General features: G+C 50.0%; 1 protein-coding gene across 13 annotated transcripts in view; it reads left to right on the top strand.

Moving 5' to 3' along the window:
* The window catches only part of LOC111853185 (coiled-coil domain-containing protein 134), a 22066-nt gene extending 3849 nt beyond the window's left edge, over nt 1–18217 (top strand). Inside the window, exons 7-36 of one of the 13 annotated variants that reach the window (XM_023829849.2) lie at nt 205–408; nt 1254–1372; nt 1495–1609; nt 1831–1947; nt 2122–2221; nt 2556–2690; nt 2909–3023; nt 3159–3244; nt 3337–3481; nt 4735–4846; nt 5036–5096; nt 5574–5671; nt 5836–5986; nt 6151–6301; nt 6506–6778; nt 7090–7258; nt 7400–7504; nt 7607–7717; nt 7906–8045; nt 8216–8300; nt 8751–8929; nt 9367–9442; nt 9529–9635; nt 9880–10011; nt 14837–14951; nt 15156–15277; nt 15972–16056; nt 16490–16671; nt 16889–16960; nt 17071–18217. In XM_023829849.2, coding sequence (XP_023685617.2) covers nt 205–408; nt 1254–1372; nt 1495–1609; nt 1831–1947; nt 2122–2221; nt 2556–2690; nt 2909–3023; nt 3159–3244; nt 3337–3481; nt 4735–4846; nt 5036–5096; nt 5574–5671; nt 5836–5986; nt 6151–6301; nt 6506–6778; nt 7090–7258; nt 7400–7504; nt 7607–7717; nt 7906–8045; nt 8216–8300; nt 8751–8929; nt 9367–9442; nt 9529–9635; nt 9880–10011; nt 14837–14951; nt 15156–15277; nt 15972–16056; nt 16490–16671; nt 16889–16960; nt 17071–17196 — 3788 coding nt within the window. In that variant the 3' untranslated portion in view covers nt 17197–18217. Of the gene's footprint in view, nt 1–204; nt 409–1253; nt 1373–1494; nt 1610–1830; nt 1948–2121; nt 2222–2555; nt 2691–2908; nt 3024–3158; nt 3245–3336; nt 3482–4734; nt 4847–5035; nt 5097–5573; nt 5672–5835; nt 5987–6150; nt 6302–6505; nt 6779–7089; nt 7259–7399; nt 7505–7606; nt 7718–7905; nt 8046–8215; nt 8301–8750; nt 8930–9185; nt 9271–9360; nt 9443–9528; nt 9636–9879; nt 10012–10073; nt 10490–11103; nt 11217–11691; nt 11929–12126; nt 12361–14836; nt 14952–15155; nt 15278–15971; nt 16057–16489; nt 16672–16888; nt 16961–17070 lie in introns of those variants that run through there. The other 12 variants (XM_023829846.2, XM_023829847.2, XM_072704717.1 and 9 more) reach the window with 12 other exon arrangements.

The raw sequence follows: 18217 nt of genomic DNA, 5'->3' as shown, positions 1-18217 counted from the left end.
TCTGTCGCGAAAGTGTACTTCTCACCTGCTGTGTTACACTGTACTTCTCACCTGCTATGTTACACTGTACTTCTCACCTGCTGTGTTACACTGTACTTCTCACCTGCTGTGTTACAGTACACTCCTGCTGCAGACGTCTGGGCCTCGTGCATCCCTGTGTTTTTCAGGTCATCGCGGTGCTGATCTGTGTCCCTCCCCCTACAGTGTCCCTGGTGGAGCAGCTGAGCATGGCATTGCTGCCCCAAGATGAAGCACTCAAGGCGTCTGTGTGCTACGTGTTCCACAGGGTGTGGGTGTGCGTTGGGGCTGCCCAAGCCCTGCCCCCGGCCCTCAGGGACAGGGTCTGCATACAGGTCTTGCACACACTGCACCATGCCTGCTCTCCACAGCTCACCATCAACTGCCTGGGTAAGGAGGCGGGGGAGCCATAAGCTGGGTCCCAATTCATTGGCTGCTTCCTTCAAAGGACGCGGTCAACATGGCCTTTGTACACCACGTCCTTCTAAAAATCCGCAAAAAAGGAACCGTGGGATAGGTTGGGTTGCGAATGATCCATCAGCTGGATCCTTCATGGCCCAGGAAAACAAGAATACGCATGTAGGCTGCATTTGAAGAAGCCTTCGAAATGGGACAGCCATGTCGTGCCCCTGTGTTGCATTAGGCCTTCGAATGCAGCCTTAGAAGGGTGTGGCCCCTGAATTGGGACACAGTCGTAGTCTAATTGTGGCAGGGGTGGGGACTAGTGAGAGGGTAGGGCCCAATGTAAGGGGTGGGGCAAATAAAGGGGTGTGTCCAGATAATGGGTGGGGGCAGCGAAAGTGGTGGTGCCAAGGAGAGGTTGGTAGTGAACCACTTTACAAACCACTTTCTATATTTTCTGAGCCCACTAGATGGTGCTCTTGGTTTGCTTTGGGGCATGCTTTGAGCCCTTTTTTGGCCAGAGAGCACCATCTAGTGGTGTTAGAAAATACAGCAAATGGTTCATGAAGCTACATTTGGCCATCACTAGAGAGAGTGGGACTGAGCATGAAAGGTGAGGGAACCACTGTCCCATGTTGTGTGATTGAATGTGTTCCCTGTGATGACCTTTGCTTCATGTATGTGCAGAGACAGGCCCAAGCCGGATACTCTTCATTGAATAAGCGGTTGGACGGTGTATAGATGCACTGTAGCTATTATCAGAGCTGAGTACATATCGCACTCAGTCTGCTTGGTGATTCACATGTAATCCTCTGCTGGTGTGTGGGTGTCAGGCTTCCTGAAGGAGGTGATAAAGATGGGTGATATCGTGTCCCTGCTGATGAACCTTCCCACGGAGCGGGAGCCCCAGCTGATCCTGGAGACCTGCTGCCTTCCGCTGGTCCTCAAGAAGGTCAGAATGGGCCTGACGTCACGAGCTGTGCAGACGCGATCGTGACCGCTACCGCTGGCCGGGTGCCCGGGCCGTCCGTGTCTCGTACATGTACACAGTGGCTGTCTGCTCATGTGCTACAGCTGTTGCTGAGTGGAGATGAAAGTCTGCAGGTGGCCAGTGCCCAGTGCATAGCTGCTGTGCTGGTGCACTCCCCCAGCCAGTACTGCCCCGCCTTCATCCAGGCCGACATTCCCGGTGGGTCCCTCTCTGTCATTTTCTCGCACCTTCTCCCTTTCCTCCTGCATCTGCGCTAACATCTGTATTAACATCTGCACTAGCTGCGCTAGTATTCGCACCTAGTCTTCACGCTCCCATCTGTGATCGGTGTGCGCTCGGGCAGCCGGGACGCGTCTTGGGTCGGCTGCGTAATCTGCCTCGCGTGTCTGCCTGCATGCACACGCGCGTGTTTTTCGCAGAGTTCCTGTGCGAGCGCCTTTGCAGCCGTAGTGAGGTTCTGCTGTGGTCAGTGTATAGCTGCCTGCTGCTGATGACAGAGGACCCGCTGTTTTTCTCCCAGTGTCACTCTGTTTACGGTAAGCGTGGGGGGTGGGGGGTGGGGGTTGTGGTTGCCTTTCACGCTCAAGCTGCAGTAAAATACTCCAGTGCACTGTAATGCAAAGCCCAGCCTGGGATGGCTGTTTGTGTGGTCATCCACCTTCACTACAGCGGGGTGATTATGTCAAGTGCGTAACCTGGGGCTCCTGCAGGTATCGAGCCCCTCGTGCGCAGCCTGAAGGAGGCGCTGACCCTGACCAGCGTGGAGGTGCAGAAACAGGGCCTGATGCTGCTCACCGAGATCTTGGACCGGTAGGTCCATCGATGGAGGAATGGCAGCAGGGTTCTCCATGTCCGACACTGGAGGGCCAGCCAGTCTGCAGCACAGTCTGGCCCCCCATAACCGGAATCGGGGAACCCTGAATTAGAGCAACTTTCTGCTAGACGAGATGAAAGACCCAACTCATAAAATGTGGAATGAACTGAAGTGAAATAAAGGACCTATTTTGTATTTATGCAAGTTATCACTTTATTTTTCTGATGCACCTATTTATGTTTTATACAAGAAGCACTTCTGCTGTTTCTCTTGCTTCTTCTGCTTCTCTGTATCTTTCTTTTTTTTCCTTCTCTCCATCCTTGCGTACAGGCAGCCGGTCAGACTGGGTCTGTTCCCCAGTGCTCTGGTGTTTGCCAGTGCCGTAGAGGTGGTGCTCGAGGCCATCGCCTCACCCTGCCTGCAGGTGGCGATGCGGGCTGCCTCAGCTGCCACGGCCCTGCTCAGGTGCCAGACACAGGGGGGCGCTCTGTTTCTCAAAAAGGGGCACTGCTTCCCATCGCCATACATACGTACCAGAGCACAAGTGTAACCACCTTGACTGAAAAGGACACAGACAATAATACGGAAGAATGACTTCAGAATTCACCTCATATAGAGGAAGAGGAGCCTCAGACTTGCTATCTGCATGTGTGAGTCTTTCTATGGCCTGTGCCCAACTCCAGGCTAAACCACCAGTCCAGCCCTGTGCAGTACAGAGAGCTGAAGAAGGTGGTGGAGGCTGTGATGGACAGATGTAAGGAGCTGCCGTTGCCCACAGCTGCGAATCGCAGGGCCTCAGTGAGTTTCAGCGTGTTAATGACCAACAAAGCCAATCCGTCACGTTAGGCTCTAGGTCTAGCTGCCTGTCAGCAGGGCGCATTGCAGTGCACGTGTTTCCTGAACCCGCTCTCCTCCCCTCCGTCTCACTGGAAGCAGACGGGGGCAGGAGCCAGGGGTCAGTCCTCTGCTGCGGGGGCCTTTCTGCTGCAGGCCCTGACCTGCTTCCAGGTAGCCTGCAGGTCAGCCACCCCATGTCGCAGCACCGTTTCAGAGACCGAAGGCTGAGGTGAAGGAGAGGGAGGATCTCAGCGCATCTCGTCTGCCTTCCCAGATTGGCAGAGCAGTGTGCTGGGGTACCGGGCATGGAGGAAAACGCATTCACCGCCCCAGACCGGCCTACTGAGGACAACACTCTGGGCTCCTTCTGCCAACACCTGCTGCGCTACTGTGACACAGCCTGTATCCCTGTTGTCACTGTGAGTCTTCATTAGCTCCCGCTAGCTGCCATTAGCACAGTCGTTATACTCACCATTGCTGGGATTTTTTATTAGCTCCCGCTAGTTACCATTAACAATGTCTATACTGGGAGTCTTTATTAGCTACCATTAGCACTGCCTCTGGATGCTCACTCTTGCTGGGAGTCTTTGTTAGCTACCATTAGCACTGCCTATGGATGCTCACTCTTGCTGGGAGTCTTTGTTAGCTACCATTAGCACTGCCTATGGATGCTCACTCTTGCTGGGAGTCTTTGTTAGCTACCATTAGCACTGTCTCTTTACTCACCGTCGTTGGGAGTCTTTGTTAGCTACCATTAGCGCTGTCTCTACTCACCGTCATTGGGAGTCTAAGCTACCATTAGCGCTGTCTCTATACTCACCGTCGTTGGGAGTCTTTGTTAGCTACCATTAGCGCTGTCTCTATACTCACCGTCGTTGGGAGTCTTTGTTAGCTACCATTAAGGCTGTCTCTATACTCACCGTCGTTGGGAGTCTTTGTTAGCTACCATTAGCGCTGTCTCTATACTCACCGTCGTTGGGAGTCTTTGTTAGCTACCATTAGCGCTGTCTCTATACTCACCGTCGTTGGGAGTCTTTGTTAGCTACCATTAGCACTGTCTGTATACTCACCGTTGTTGGGAGTCTTTATTAGCTCCCGCTAGCTACCATTAGTGCTGTGTCTGTTTATGCATTGTCATTCTTGAGTCTTTCTTGGACACTGCCCTTTTTAGGCAGGGGCGCCGTCCCTGAAAAATTTGGAACGTGACTGGATTGGTCTAGATTGGGGGGCAATATCTCTAGCAACGTCCCTGTTTGTAGGTAGCAGTGATTAGCAGAAGGTTCGTCTCCTTAAGGGCCACCCTCTAGTCCTGCCAGTTAACCCCCCCCCCCCCCCAGCCAGTATCCTACCCCCTCAACCAGCAGTAGGCTTGGGCAGTATCTAATTTTTAATGCTGTTGTACCATCCAGATTATATACTGCGGTATAGGGTATTTTCAAAAGCAATGCAATTCTGGTACTTTGAAATCTTGGTGATATAATTTGCCGGAAGGGAAGGGGGGGGGGGTTATTACCATAATGCCACCCAAGCCTAGCCTGCACCCTCAAAACCCCCCCCCCCTCATCCACTTCCCTGAAGTCAATGTGCAGGGTGTCTGACTACCGCAACAATGCAGCCAGTTTAAGCACCACTTCACTTTTTTTCATGTCGTGGTTGTGCCCCCCTCCCTCAGCGGCACTGTGAGAGGGCCCCCAGCCCCTCACTGCTGCAGCCTCTCTTCATCATCCTCTGCTGCCAGTTCTCCGTCCTACCTACCATGATGCCCCGTTTCTGTGCAAAGCTGGGTAAGTGCATAATGAAGGCAGGATTTGGGGGTGTGGGGCTGTCAGAGAAAAAGCTCTGCGCTTTCTGGAGTTCTTATAGGAAATGAAAAACAAGAAATAGCTTGCCTTTTATCACACGTTTTTTTTCCCCCCATTGTAGCTGGAGGGATTTCAGTTTATTTGTGCTGATATTTTTCTCATCTTTCAAAGCATCCTCTGGTTTCTTTGGATTCACTCTGAAGCACAAAGCTGCCTTCTGTGCAGGAAACAGGTAACGTCTGATAAGCCATCAGGCTGCCTTGGAGCCAGTGGGAAGAGCCATTTAAATTGCACCCCTAGTGGTGATCTGGGCATACTGCAAATAAGTCAAAATGTCATACACTCCAGTGTAGTGAAGAATATGTAAGAAGTACAGGATGAACTTTACTTTGGATTGTTCTGTACCTTACGTGACTTCTTGCACATACTGTGCTCACATACAGTCTTTGTATGCTTGTTTAATTCTGTAAAAATGTTGCGAATTTATTGGTTTCATAACAAAAGTCCATCGACAAGCAGTGTTTGTCATATCCGCACATTTCTTTTTATTGTTCTAATTTTTTGACTGACTCATTCAGTCCTGTTCTTGCCATTTTGCTATTAATTGCAATTGTAGTCACTGGCTCCCAAAGGGATACTAAACACAAATGTTTGGTGTTCTATCTCGGGCTGCTCCGCACTTCCTCCCCGCTCTCCGTGTGTCCTTCAGGAACCCAGCACTGAATGCCGCCTGTGCCGAATTCCTGCAGAGGCTCAGCGTGTGCCTGCTGGCCCAGCTGGAGGGAGCCGACGGCGTCCCCCCGCCAGGTAGAGCCTTGCAGCAATGCGAGATCCGCAACGTGTGTACAGTCATTAACGTTTCTCTCCCTGCGTCCCTTCCAGTCAGCAGTATGACTTTCCATGTCTTCCTCGTGTCTTTCTGTCCTCTAACCCTCCTCCCCCCCCCATCCTCCCTCCCTTGCTCTCCCCAGACGGTGAGGATGTCTTACGGCGTTGTCTCCCATCCCTGTGCTCACGGCCGTCCGATTGGTCCTCGCTGTTGCGGGAGGCGTCCGCAGGGCTGAGGGCGACACAGTACGGCCTGCTGATGCTGTTCTACCTGGCCCTGCGACACGGAGACAGGTGTGAGAGCAGTTAGCCTCATCGGAAGCAAATAGCCGCATACGAGCATAAGCAATCATCTTTAGATTGAGCTAAGCAAGTCTGCAGCTGCCTTGTATGGAATGGAACATGTAGTTAAACAAGGTAAAGCCAGCTTATGCCGTTTATTTGTTGTGTGCGCCCAGGCTGCTGCCAGACCCTGCAGTCTTCTCCGGCACCCTGTCAGTGCTCTGCTTGGTACAGGAGCAGGGGGATGAACCCACTCCCTTGTGTATCCTGCGAGCTGCCCTCTATCTGCTGTCTGTCACGCAGGATGGGAGCCCCGAGCTTGCCTCGGTGAGACGCGCTGGTAATGAGCACGGACCAGTGCGGCATCCGGACCGGCTGGGGGGGGGGAGGGCGGCTGTATCCCGAGGAATGTGTCACATTGAGACGTGTGGTTTAAGAAGAAGCTGTTGAGCAAGCGCGTGAGTGATGGATCAGTCAGACTGGTGTTGGCCCGTCATCCTGACCGCCTCTCTCTGCACCCCGGCGCCTCAGGCTCCCCTTCTCTGCCTCCGGAAGGCGCTGTCCCGCGCCCCAGGCCTCCAGCCCCTGTACACCCACAGCCCCGCCCTGCTGCGCTTCATCTTCCGCTACCCCGAGCTGGCGGAGTCCTTCGGCGCCGGCGTCCTGGAGCTGTGGTTCACGCACGGTGGCCGTGACCCCGCGGCGGAGGGGGCAGAGCTCACGGGGCCGGACCGGGACTGTGATGATGTCACCGTGCTGCTGCCCCTGATGGGGGAAAAGCCGACGACTGTTCTGACCCTGCTGGTGAAAGATAGGGGCACTTCCAGATAGACAGAGGGCACCATATAATACCATAGTACACCATAGTATATTGTGTTACTATTTTTATTCCACATCATACTGCACTATACTACACCATACTACACTGTACTAAACTCTATACTAAAGTACTACTTCATACTGCTTTATACTATACAGTATTCAGTATAGTGGTCAGTACTGTATTGTAAATGCAGCATTTTGCGCAGCTCCAGTTCTCTGTCATACTCTGATCTGACTGTATGCATGCAGCTCCAGTTCTCTGTCATACTCTGTGCGTGTCCCATGGTGACCAGGGCCTGGTCTGCAGGGGGGAGTCCCCACTGGCCCACCGAGCTCTGCAAGTCCTGAGCAGGTTCTTACAAGGCCAGCCCCAGTGCGACACTGCCATCCTGGACCTGCGTCCCCGACTGCTGCAGGTCCTCCAGAGACTGGCAGTGGAGCATAGCCAAGCCGAGCTGGGAGGTGGGGGGCGGTGAAGAGGCCATTTATGCAGCTAACTGCTTAGCCTCAGTCGAGGTGTGGGGGGGTCGGTGCTCATACACTCTGCGTGTCTTATGATTTTTACATGTGCTGCTTTCCCGTCACCCTCAACGCGACCTGCAGCCCAGGACTCGCTGACACTGGTCCTGCAGCTGCTGTGTCTGGCGCTGACCTCTGACCGTGCGGCCGCAGACATGGACGGCACAGACTTTAAGCTTCTCTTCCATGGTGAAGCCCGGGGCATCGTGGGGAATCTGCCTGACAAAACTGAGGCTGGGCACTTGGCCATCCGTAGACTGATGCTGCTTCTCTGACTGTCCTGTCGCCCAGTGAGTAACCTGGCGGCCAAACTGAAGCCCTCCGACACACAGCCTCTGCTACTGGCCATCAACTACCTGTACTGCTGCCTGTCGCTGTCACCTGCACACTGCGCAGACAGAGGTAACGGCCAATCAGATGGGTCACTCGGGGTGGGCGGCACATAGCCGCATTCGTCTGGCGCAGGCCAGCTTGTCCCTTTCATGTACGCATGCGCAGCATGTGTAGCCTGTGTACATGCATGCGCAGTCAGAGGCCCACGTTGTTCTCTGCTCCTCCGTCTGCTTCCTCTCTCTCTCTGTCTCCTGCAGTGTTGTCCATACTGCTGTGTAACGGCGCACTGCTGGAGCAGCTGCAGACGGCACTTTCCTCCTCCTCTGTCTCCCTGCTCTGCGGGGCCCGTCTGCTCCTGTCCTCACTCCTCACTCAGCGCGACGCTAACTCCGCACAGGTTTGCCGTCCCATGCCTTTGCCAAGTGCCCTATATGTCTACAAAACGTTTCCTTCACACTGTCACCGGGTTAACCCCTTAATGACCCAGCTGGTGACGAGGGCCACAGCTGGAAGAAGGAGCAGAGGAGTGGTCAATAGTCATCATGAGGATCTACATATTTTTTCCAGGTCCAAAAACGGATTTCTTTGAACCTGGACGAAATCGTGCAGCTGCTCACCTTAAGGAAGAGCCAGACTGACAGCCTTTTACTCGGTACTGTGCTGAACCCTGAATGGCTTTCAGCCTGTACACCTTCACACAGTGACCTTCTGGTTTGAGTAGTCGACTTTGTAGTGAACGGTCCACTGCCGTAGACACTGTTCTTGTAAGCACACTAACTCAAAAAGTATTTGACAGATCTTTTTCCAGATTTTCAAATGCACGGCATCGGTACTGATCTGGGGCCCTGTTTCATTTTGGGACAGATTGTGACAAAATTGAAGCAGTGTCACTTAGCAGTGTCACAGGGAGAGCCACTGGTGCCTATCTGGTGAACCTGATTACATTGAGACAAGTCATACACAGTTGGAAGATTTTTGTGGGGAGGTGGACAAAGTGTGTAGGGGGGACAGAGATGGTAGATGTTGGGGGGGGTTTGGAGGAGTTAAGATTCTCTGTCTACCTCATTCCGCCCACCTTTACCCCCCCCCCCCCCCCCCACAGCCTGTTCCGTCCGACTGCTTCAGACACTCTTGGACCTGGACCTTCAGTCTCCTCTGCTCCTCCTGACGGCTGAGACTTTCGACTGCCGCCCCCTGCTGGAGACGGAGGCCATCCTGCAGCCGCTGGGCTCCCACCGGGCACGCTGCCTGCTTACCGCACTGCAAGGGCTGCTGCTGCAGGCAAGCTTGGTGGAGGGGCTGGATTGTGGGGGACAGGAGCTGAGATATACAAATGGCAGCTCCACGCACCCCCCGTCCTCCGCGTGGCGCCGGCTTGCCCTGTGGCCTCTCTCTCTCCCATTCCTGTCCATGATGTAACCATCCCCCTTGCAGGATTACATTCCTAGTAGTCATTCTCTCTTCCATCTGACCTACTTAAAAAATGTTTAACTGTGGTTCTGAAAGCCAGTCGGTCTGTGTTTTTGCTCCCTGGCAGACAGTCCACAGTTTTGCTCCCTACCGGGAGCTGGGAGGATGCAAAAACCTGGACTGACTGTGGGACCAGATTGGGAAGCTCTACTGTAAGCAGTATGTTATTTAGCCCCGCCCCCCCCTCCCAAAACTGATGCACACATGCTCCTCCTCCCTGTCTTCTCTCCTCCCCCTATCAGAAGCAGGAGTTCCTGTTGAGCGTCTCAGCGAGCTGCTTGGCGTCTCTGCTGGGGTTCCTACACAGGAGGAGCCCCACCGTGGGTAGGAGGCAGCATCCGTCAGGTGACGGCCTTTGCAGCAACTGCAAATCCCTGCTACCACCCTGACCCCCCTCCCTGTGTCCATAGCCCTGCACACAGTATATCAGCCATGGAGCCGCTTCCTGCTCTTTTCTGTGCTCGCCTCCGGGGGGAGCCAACTCTTTCACCCAGCCATCTTGGCCCTGCTGTCCCTGGTGAGACATCCCCTTCTTGCCCTTACTTCCTTTAAACTGTTTTGCCAGATAGGGGAGCGTGATGCATTATTGATATATCGATTCACCCCTTGGCGGGGAGGGGCTGTGGTTCACCCTGCTCCTTGTGTATGGATACGGAGGCTGACGCCGACCGGGCACAGTCACCGAAGGCCAAACCACCTCCCTGGAGAGGATGGTAAAGCGGTCCAGGGCGCCGCCCTGACACTGAGGCTGCTGCTCACAGATGGTGCACCTGGGCGGGGAGAGGGCATTAGGAGAGATGGGACTGGCCCAACTGGTCGGCTTGGCAGAAAGGAGGGGAGTGAAGAGGCTGGAAGGCAGGGCAGCAGAGGCCCTGAAACGGCTTCTCACACAGGTACACCCCCGAAAAATACAAGTATGATCCCTGACAAACATGTAGACAGGTAGACCTGCCTCCACCCTTAGGTTGCCCAGGGGCTCTGAGAGCAAAGCTTCCCCCTTGACCACATCCAGGCAGAGCTGCAGCTGCTTGGTCGCATGGCTGTTCTTCAGTGCCCCTGTCCTGGCAGAAACAACAAATCACCTCCTAGCTGAGCACTTTGATCATCGATCCCTTGATCAGCGGGCAAGAATTAGCAACCGCGCGCGCCCCGGCAAGACGGAGAACACAGCACATTTATTTTTAATTAGGCACAGCTGTGCTGCGTCAGGGTCGACATGCACCCAATTTAGAAAACTGCAGGAACAGAGCTGGCGGAGAAAGCGGGCGATTTGTGGGGAGAATGCCAAACCCGCAGGAGCTCACTTTCCGGTGAGGTGACATTTCACGGCCCTCGTGGTGGGAATAGTTATTGCGGGGTGGTGATTGGCAGGTGAGTGACAGGTGACTTTTCCTTGTCTACGATGAAAGGAAAATCGAATCCTTTTTCACATCTCAGTCAAGAAGATGTATCTTGGAAGCACTTTCAGAGACAGCCGCACTGGCATAGAGTCACTGAGGGGCTGCACACGGACATCATAAATGCTTCTAACAAAATTGCTTTAATAATAGTAAGTGGGGAGATAAATGGTGGGTGTGTGTAATATGTCTGAGCTCCTAACTGGAGCTGGCTGCCCCTTCAGCAGTGGCTGGTCTGCTAGAAGAATAACTTGTTTTTGTCAGTTAGAGGTTGCACATCCAAATGTCTGAGTTCCCTCTATCCTAGATCATTGTTTCCCAATCCGGTTCTCAGGGACCCACAGACAGTCCACATTTTTGCTCCTCCCCAGGAGCAAAAATGTGGATTGTCTGGTAGGAAGCTGGGAGGGAGCAAAAACATGGACCGACTCTGTGTCCTCGAAGACTGGACTGAGAAACACTGCCCTAGATGCCTGACCTGAAATATTATGGTCAGAAATCTTGCTCTACAGATAAACTCAATAGCTGTAATCCAAGCAAATACGCAACCTCATCTGCCAGGCTGTCTCCACCTGTCTCCATATTTAGCTGCAGGTGGGCGCCTCCTGCTGTCTGTCCGGGGAGTATGCGCAGAGAGTGCAGACCCTGCTGGACTCGCTGAGCTCAGCCCCTCCACCTGAGGTCCAGCGGGGCCGCATCCTGTATCCCTTCACTGCTCAGTTGCACCCTGTATGCAATGCGACATTCTGTAATATACCATGGTTTGGCTTATCCCTTTAGCCACCTTGAATGAAAGCTGTTACAATACAACAACAATTACAATTACCTTTATTGACAGACTCAATTAAAATAGCTTGCAGCTTTTTCTGTTCTGTGTATGTAGTATTTCATTAATTTCTGTATCCCTGCTGGGATTTGAACTAGTACTCCTATACGTGCCACATTACCTAAAAGCTTGTTGCCTTTCTGTGCTGTAGTAAAGCATAATGCCAGCTTACATTATGTACCTAGATGGTCACTTAAGCCTTTGCTTTGTAAGGATACCACATTTCAGCTTGTTTCTCTATACTTCATGTCTATCCCTTCACCCCAAGTACATACATCTCATTGGTAGGCTGAGGCAGCCTCACGGTGCCGCTTATATATCCGCCTTCTCCTTGACCTTCTGCCTGGTAGACGTGCCGGACCGCTTACTCTCTGCTGGTGCGACTTCGCCGTGGGAACATATGCACACTAATTCATGTGGCTAATGCATGGTCACGTACTGTTTCTGACACGACTGATGCGCTGTATTATTCTTGGCAGTTAAAGGTTTTGATTGCCCTCACTCGATGCCTGAAAATGTTCTCCTGTTACAGTAATCTATACGAGATTTCAAAATACCGCCTGTCGATTAAATTACTTTAAAATGCATTTCTGGTAGTTCGAGACTTTATCCATTTAATTGTGAATGAGTTGATTCAATAAAATCATTTTGTAATGCGAAGATAAATTTCTGATATTACGAAAGTACCAGTTTGACTGACAAAGGCAGCAGACCAGCGGAACGGGGAACCTATTACGCTGGGAGGGCTCAGTGCGCACCAATACTTTGCTTATTGTGTGTCGCTCAAAATCTTCCGTCTGGAAACCACATCATTTTTAAAAATCGGTATCTGTCATTCGCCGAAGGCAGCCGGTGCGATCGTGGCGTTGGCTGAGTGGAGGAAGCAATCCCTGTACGTAAATGATCGTTTAAAGTATGGATAAAAATTGACCTACGGATGCGTGTTTATTTTTCACAAAGGTGTTGGAGTTAACTGGCTTTTACAGATTTAATTATTCCGGTCGTTTGTATTTTTAAAGGTGAGTGAACTGTACAGCTGGCCGGTTTGTCTTGGCTACAAATTCTCTGTTGAGATGTTGCTTGACTTCGTCGATTCAACTTGAAGCTGACTAGTTAGCCAGATTATATATAGTTCAATACTGTGCCTACGCTTGAATGATATGCGGCGGGTTTTAAGGTGTCTATTTCCAGTTCTTTCCGATACCAGAAGCCGAGTGATTGTAAAGTAATAATCCTGGCAAGTGTGAAATTGAATGGCATGATTTCGAAATGGAGATGTTTTGGAGAAGATTAAAAAAGGGTTACAGATGCACTGAATTTACGAAGAGAAGGACGGCTGGTTGCCCTGACCTGTCTATGCAAATCTATGCAATGAGATCATGAAGCCATTGCTTTTGAGCAAAAGTAGAATTGCATGTCCTGTCGGTTGAACAACACAGACTGAACTTTAACAGTAAATATATCATTTAAATGAAGCCCACGTCCTCCAGCATTGGAGCGCTGGTTTTCAGGGTTGCACAGCTAGCTACTTTCCTTAGGAGTACAGATGTTTTCTCTCCCACATCACGAAGGAGAGGAACCACATGCGGCTCCTCAACAGTGTGCTCCACGTTGGCGTCCTACGGAGTGTTAAAATGCACAGTATCGTGCGGATTTGGGGTTTAACGAGCCAGTAAATCAAACATACGTAGTGTTTAGAGGGTCTGCGGTAGCTAACGCTGATAAATTATATACTACACTTACTGATTTCGACGAGATGAACACAGTGAAAGCATGCCGGGCTGGTCGTAATCTCGCTGCTTCGGCCGTATCGGCACTGATGGACAGCCTGTTACTGCCCTAATAACTCAACAATTGCTAACGTTTGTGAACTGGAAATATTTCTTATGTGTGGATTGTACATCCACTCACTGAATTACAGTCTTACGCTTTTCATAAACTAGGTTAGCAATTAAGGATTCAGTTAAGTTAGTTCAATCCCGTGTTATTGGTGTCTTTTATTTTAAGCTTAAGCTTCCTTGATTTTTTTTTCCAGCCATGATTCACTAATAGCCATTCATTCATTCTCATTCATGCATTCATTTTCTGTAGCTAAGTATGCAGTGTCTTTCGTACAGAGCCACGGGCTGTCAAAGAGTATGGGGAATGTCTAAGGTGGAAGTGTCAGTCCTTCCCAAAGAACTTGCAAGCAAACGTGCACATAAGCTTAGCTGGACTGCATGTTCTTAGAATGTAGGTGGACACCGCCACATGCATAGAGAGGAACAGAGAGGCGGCAGGGTTGCTGTGCCAACCCCATTTTCACCAACATGAATATGGTGGCCTACACGTTTTATGATAAGGATGGTAATTGTTCTTGTGAGGCGACACAACATCCAGATCAGAGACCCTCCTGTCAATCGTGGATCCCGTCAGAATCTCGACACAAAGTGCATCTGGTGATGCAGTCGCTCGTGAAAATGACGCTAGTAGAACTGGTTTAGCTCTTTGTTTTATCGGTGCTCCGCGTTATAAGATGAATCTTCTTTGGCACCTGTTAAACTATGACCCAGATCTCTGTCTCTTTCTTTTGTGTATTGACATCGAACTGGCGTCTCTCATCTACAGGAGATTAAATATTAAGCAGGAAGTCTGTCAATCCTTCCCAGGGCCTCTCCCTGTCTGCCCCCCCCCCACCCCCCCCATGCTCCCTGTCTTGTCCCTGTCCCTCGAGTGTCTCCTAAATAATACACCCACTGAGGGTTTTGGCAGTGGCTTTTATGCTCTTTGGCACACCTTTTTATAATAGGTACTAAAAAAATAGTCCATTACATCTTTCTTAATGGTAAAATCGTTTATGCTGTTGCCGTGGCTTTTGTCATTATGCAGTCAGTTCTCTGTGATGAGAGACGTTAAATGCAACCAGAGGCTGTAGGAATGGCTGGGCAGACGGCCTGGCACCCAGCTCAAGCAAGGAGGCGTGTGTGACTGGGAGACTTTAGGGGCTGGGGCTGGGGGGAGTGGAAGCACTCTGCTAGAAGGGCTAAGCCTTCAGGGGAAAAGGTTAATGTTTCACTGTGTTCTAGTGACAGAGTAATAGGCAGGGAGGGGCGGAGTGGTTTAATTCATCAATATGTTATTCCAGGATGTAAGGGTTAAACTTTCGGAAATGTGCATTCAAATAACTCACTCAGTTAAGCACTTCAGGTAAATTACTTTGCCGATGTAGTAAGTTATTTTTAACCTGTCCTGTAGGTGCATAACTGCTACCAGTCTCTTCTTTTTATGCCTTGTAAGGCAGTGTATCTAAATCCGATCCTCGGCGACCGGCAGACCATGTTTTTGCTCCCTCCAAGTTCCCTACCGGACAGTGCAGAGGACTGTCTGTGGGTCCCTGAGAACCGGATTGGGACACACTGTTGTAAGGGGTTTAAAGGTGATTGATGAGAATGTCGATGCTCCCCAATAAATAACACAGGGGAGCCTGTCCTTTGACCTCTCCACCATGTATCCCAGCAGACCATGCTGTTCCTGTGTGTTGCCTTATTGGTCCTGGCTGGGCCGGCCCTCCCCTCTTCTGCAGCGGACCCTGAAGCACCAAGGCACAGACACGATGCCAACCTGGAGATCTGTATCCGACAGCTGCCTTATTCCCGAGATGAGTGTGTGTGTGTGTGTGTATGTGTGTGTGTGTGTGTGTGTGTGTGTGCGTGTGTGCACGCGCGCGCATGCGTGTTGGTGTCTGTCGGGTTTTTGCCGATCTGCGTCTTGCTGGTCTGTGGGCTCACGGCAACATGTGTGACCTGTATTGCTCGGTCCTTAGCTGCTTCTCTAGACAAACGTTTGTTTGAGACGAAGAGGAAGGACCAGCTGAACGCTCTGAAGAACCTCGTGGAGCTCAACGACATCAACCAGCAGTACAAGATCATCGACATCATGCTGAAGGGGCTGTTTAAGGTGCGGTGTTGGACGCTGCAGTGTCTGGGTGTGTGGACAGCATTTCTGGGATGTCTGAGACATTAATTAGGCTTAATTGGTCCGCTGACAGTCTTCCTGAGATTTCTGACCTTTTCAAGCTTTTGAGGAGGGCATGGTTGCAAAGACGAGACTCTAAGAAATGTTTTTGTTAAAAAAAAAAAAAAAGAGAAAGGAATTATATATGCATGCATGTGTTTTTTTTATTGTTTGTTTTTGTTTATTTGATAAAATGACATCATGAGCCTCACTGGGCTATTTTCAAGTTATGTATGGAATCGGTAATAAAAATTAGTTATAAACTCACTCAAGAACCCAAATGGCACTCAAATCAGTATTAATTGTTAGTTATTTGTATTCCTTGTGGAGGACAAATGAATTTCATCAAGTTAAAGTGCCAAATTTTGTTTCTTTGCCTTCCTGTAACACGCTGGAGCTTGTAAGCGGTTCAACACCCAAAATCATTATGTCATAGCAATGCTCAATAAGCACAGCATACAGCCTATAATGACAATGCAGCATTCATGTGGTGGAGCCGAGTTTTTCCCTGAGCTTGGAGTTTTTTTTTTCTCTTGTCCAAAAAAAAAAATGATTATGCCCTCCAGGTGAGTGAAGGGCAGCAGGTGATGGGAAGGGTATCGGAGTGTCTGACATATGGCTGCGTGTCTTTCTCAAGGTGCTGGAAGATTCCAGGGCGATACTCACTGCTGCTAACATGCAGCCTGATGACCCCTTTCCACTGGATGACAAGATCAAGGAAGGTCAGCCTCCTGGTGCTCTGCATCACAGTCCCCTCCCCACTTTGTTTCTTCTCCTCCCTCAATCTGTTTCTCTCTCCTCGCCCCCCCATCCCTCTCTCTCTCCTCAGTTTCATATCAAAGTGTCTTTCATTGTCTGTGACTCACTTGCTTTATTTACTTTACATTTTAGCTGCTCAGTTGATGTTTTTACTTGAAGTTACTTACAGGTTTTGCCTGTTTATACTTGATATCTTACTGCAGCAACTGATCTTAATTATTCCTAGGGTACAACAGCAATGCCCCCCTCCCCTGGGCTTTAGTCTTTAAGTCTGCTTGCTATATAAAGACTCTCTCTCTGTGATTTTTGACTGACACTGATGTTTGGCATGAACATCTGTGTGTGTGTCCCTGTGTGTGTGTCCCTGTGTGTGTGTATACACACACACACCCTCAGCATACTCCCACGTCCTGGAGAACACGGCCTTCTTCGGCGATGTGGCTCTGCGCTTTCCCCGCATCGTTCATCACTATTACGACCGCAATGCCGACTGGGAGGGCCTGGTGCGCTGGGGCCTGCATTTCTGCAACCTCACGGGCGTCTTCGCTGGGGGAGCACACCAGCACGTCCTCACACTGGTACGACTGAGAGAGCCGGATGCTTGAGAAGACAAGAAAACTGTGCCTTCTCCGTTAGTCAATCTATTTAAAATGTGGAAGAAAATAAGAATAATGAAATAATACTCGGCTCTTTGTAGAGGTCAAGTCTTACAGGTTCTTCTTTGTGATTCAGTACTTTAGTTTTTTTCCGACGTTCATCTTTTTTTTAAATGTTTTTCCACATCCTCCACCTTAGATGTCACAGGAGCTGGGAATCACAGAGAAGTCACCGGACTTCATCAACCCCTACCGTACCGAGAGAGATGATGTGAGTTATGGCACGTGGAAAATCCTAGCATGCCCTTAATCAAACCACCCCCCACCCCACCATGTCCGTCACGTAAACCTTCTGTTCTTCGCCGGCATTCTGCTGCTAAGATGCTGCACACCGCTGAAGCCTTCCAGAAGATCCTACGAGAGGAGGAGAAGCGGCGGCGCAAAGAGGAGAAGAGGAAAGAGATCAGGAAGGGGCCCCGCATCTCCCGCTCTCGTACTGAGTTATAGCGCCCCCTGGCCCTGGGGAAGAACATGTGACCGGAGGGCATCTTTAGAGTGACTGGGGCCATAGGGGTACAGGTGTGTAGGTGTGTGTGTGGGTGTGTGTGTGTGAGGAACAGAATAAACAGTAATTTTATGAAAATAAATGGAAATTAGGCTATTTTCAATTTTTGGTAGCAAAAATGGAGGGGTTACATACATTTAGGGAGAGTATTTAAAACTTATTTGTTTTTGGTAACAAAGAAATTTTGTAGTGTAATTAATTTCCTTAAAACAATTCACAGCAAAGGAAACTGTGAGATTGAGATTCAATAGCATCCCCTCAGGAGTTATATTTAAATTTTTAGTCTTAAGTAACAGTTATTGTGACTAAGTTGTTTTTCCCTTTGGGTTAGTTGTTTGAATATAAAGCTGAACAATTGCTGGATATATTTCTGGTATTTTTTTATTCTGTCCCCAACAATGGCTGCTTCAAAATAGCATAATGAGTATTAAAGTTATATCTCTTTAATCATCTGCAATTATATGTATGAACAAACATCACCAACGGTTCAGCCTGTGCCTGGGGAGAAACAATCATCGTGCTGAACACCGATAAAAAATTAGCGTTTGAACCGAGTAGGGCTGCCACGAAGAATCGGCTTGTGGTTAAACTATACAACACTGCCCCCTACTGCTCATCTGCGCCAAGAGACCGGCAGGTGATTTATGCTCCCTTTCAGCCTCGGTCGTTTCATTTAGTACTTAACCTGTAGCCTTTTGCTTCCTCCTTTCGCAGGTGATCACTTGCTTAAAGAGTCCGTGACTGAGCTTAACTCCTTCCCATTTCGTTATAATTTAGCTACAGTGGTTTCATGCCGTTTTTGTCAAATTTTCAGACTTACAAACATACAGCTGTTACGTTGAGCTCATGTCTCTTTGTGGATTTTTATTTTAGATTTTTTTTTTTTTTTTACTCCATTTCAAAATTCAATAAAGATATTTGGAATTGTATTTATAGAATAATAAACTGCGGTCGTACAATTTA

This window comes from Paramormyrops kingsleyae, chromosome 22 (genome assembly GCF_048594095.1).
Source record: "Paramormyrops kingsleyae isolate MSU_618 chromosome 22, PKINGS_0.4, whole genome shotgun sequence".
NCBI classification, from domain to species: Eukaryota; Metazoa; Chordata; class Actinopteri; order Osteoglossiformes; family Mormyridae; genus Paramormyrops; species Paramormyrops kingsleyae.
This window is presented reverse-complemented; position numbering and strand designations above follow the sequence as displayed.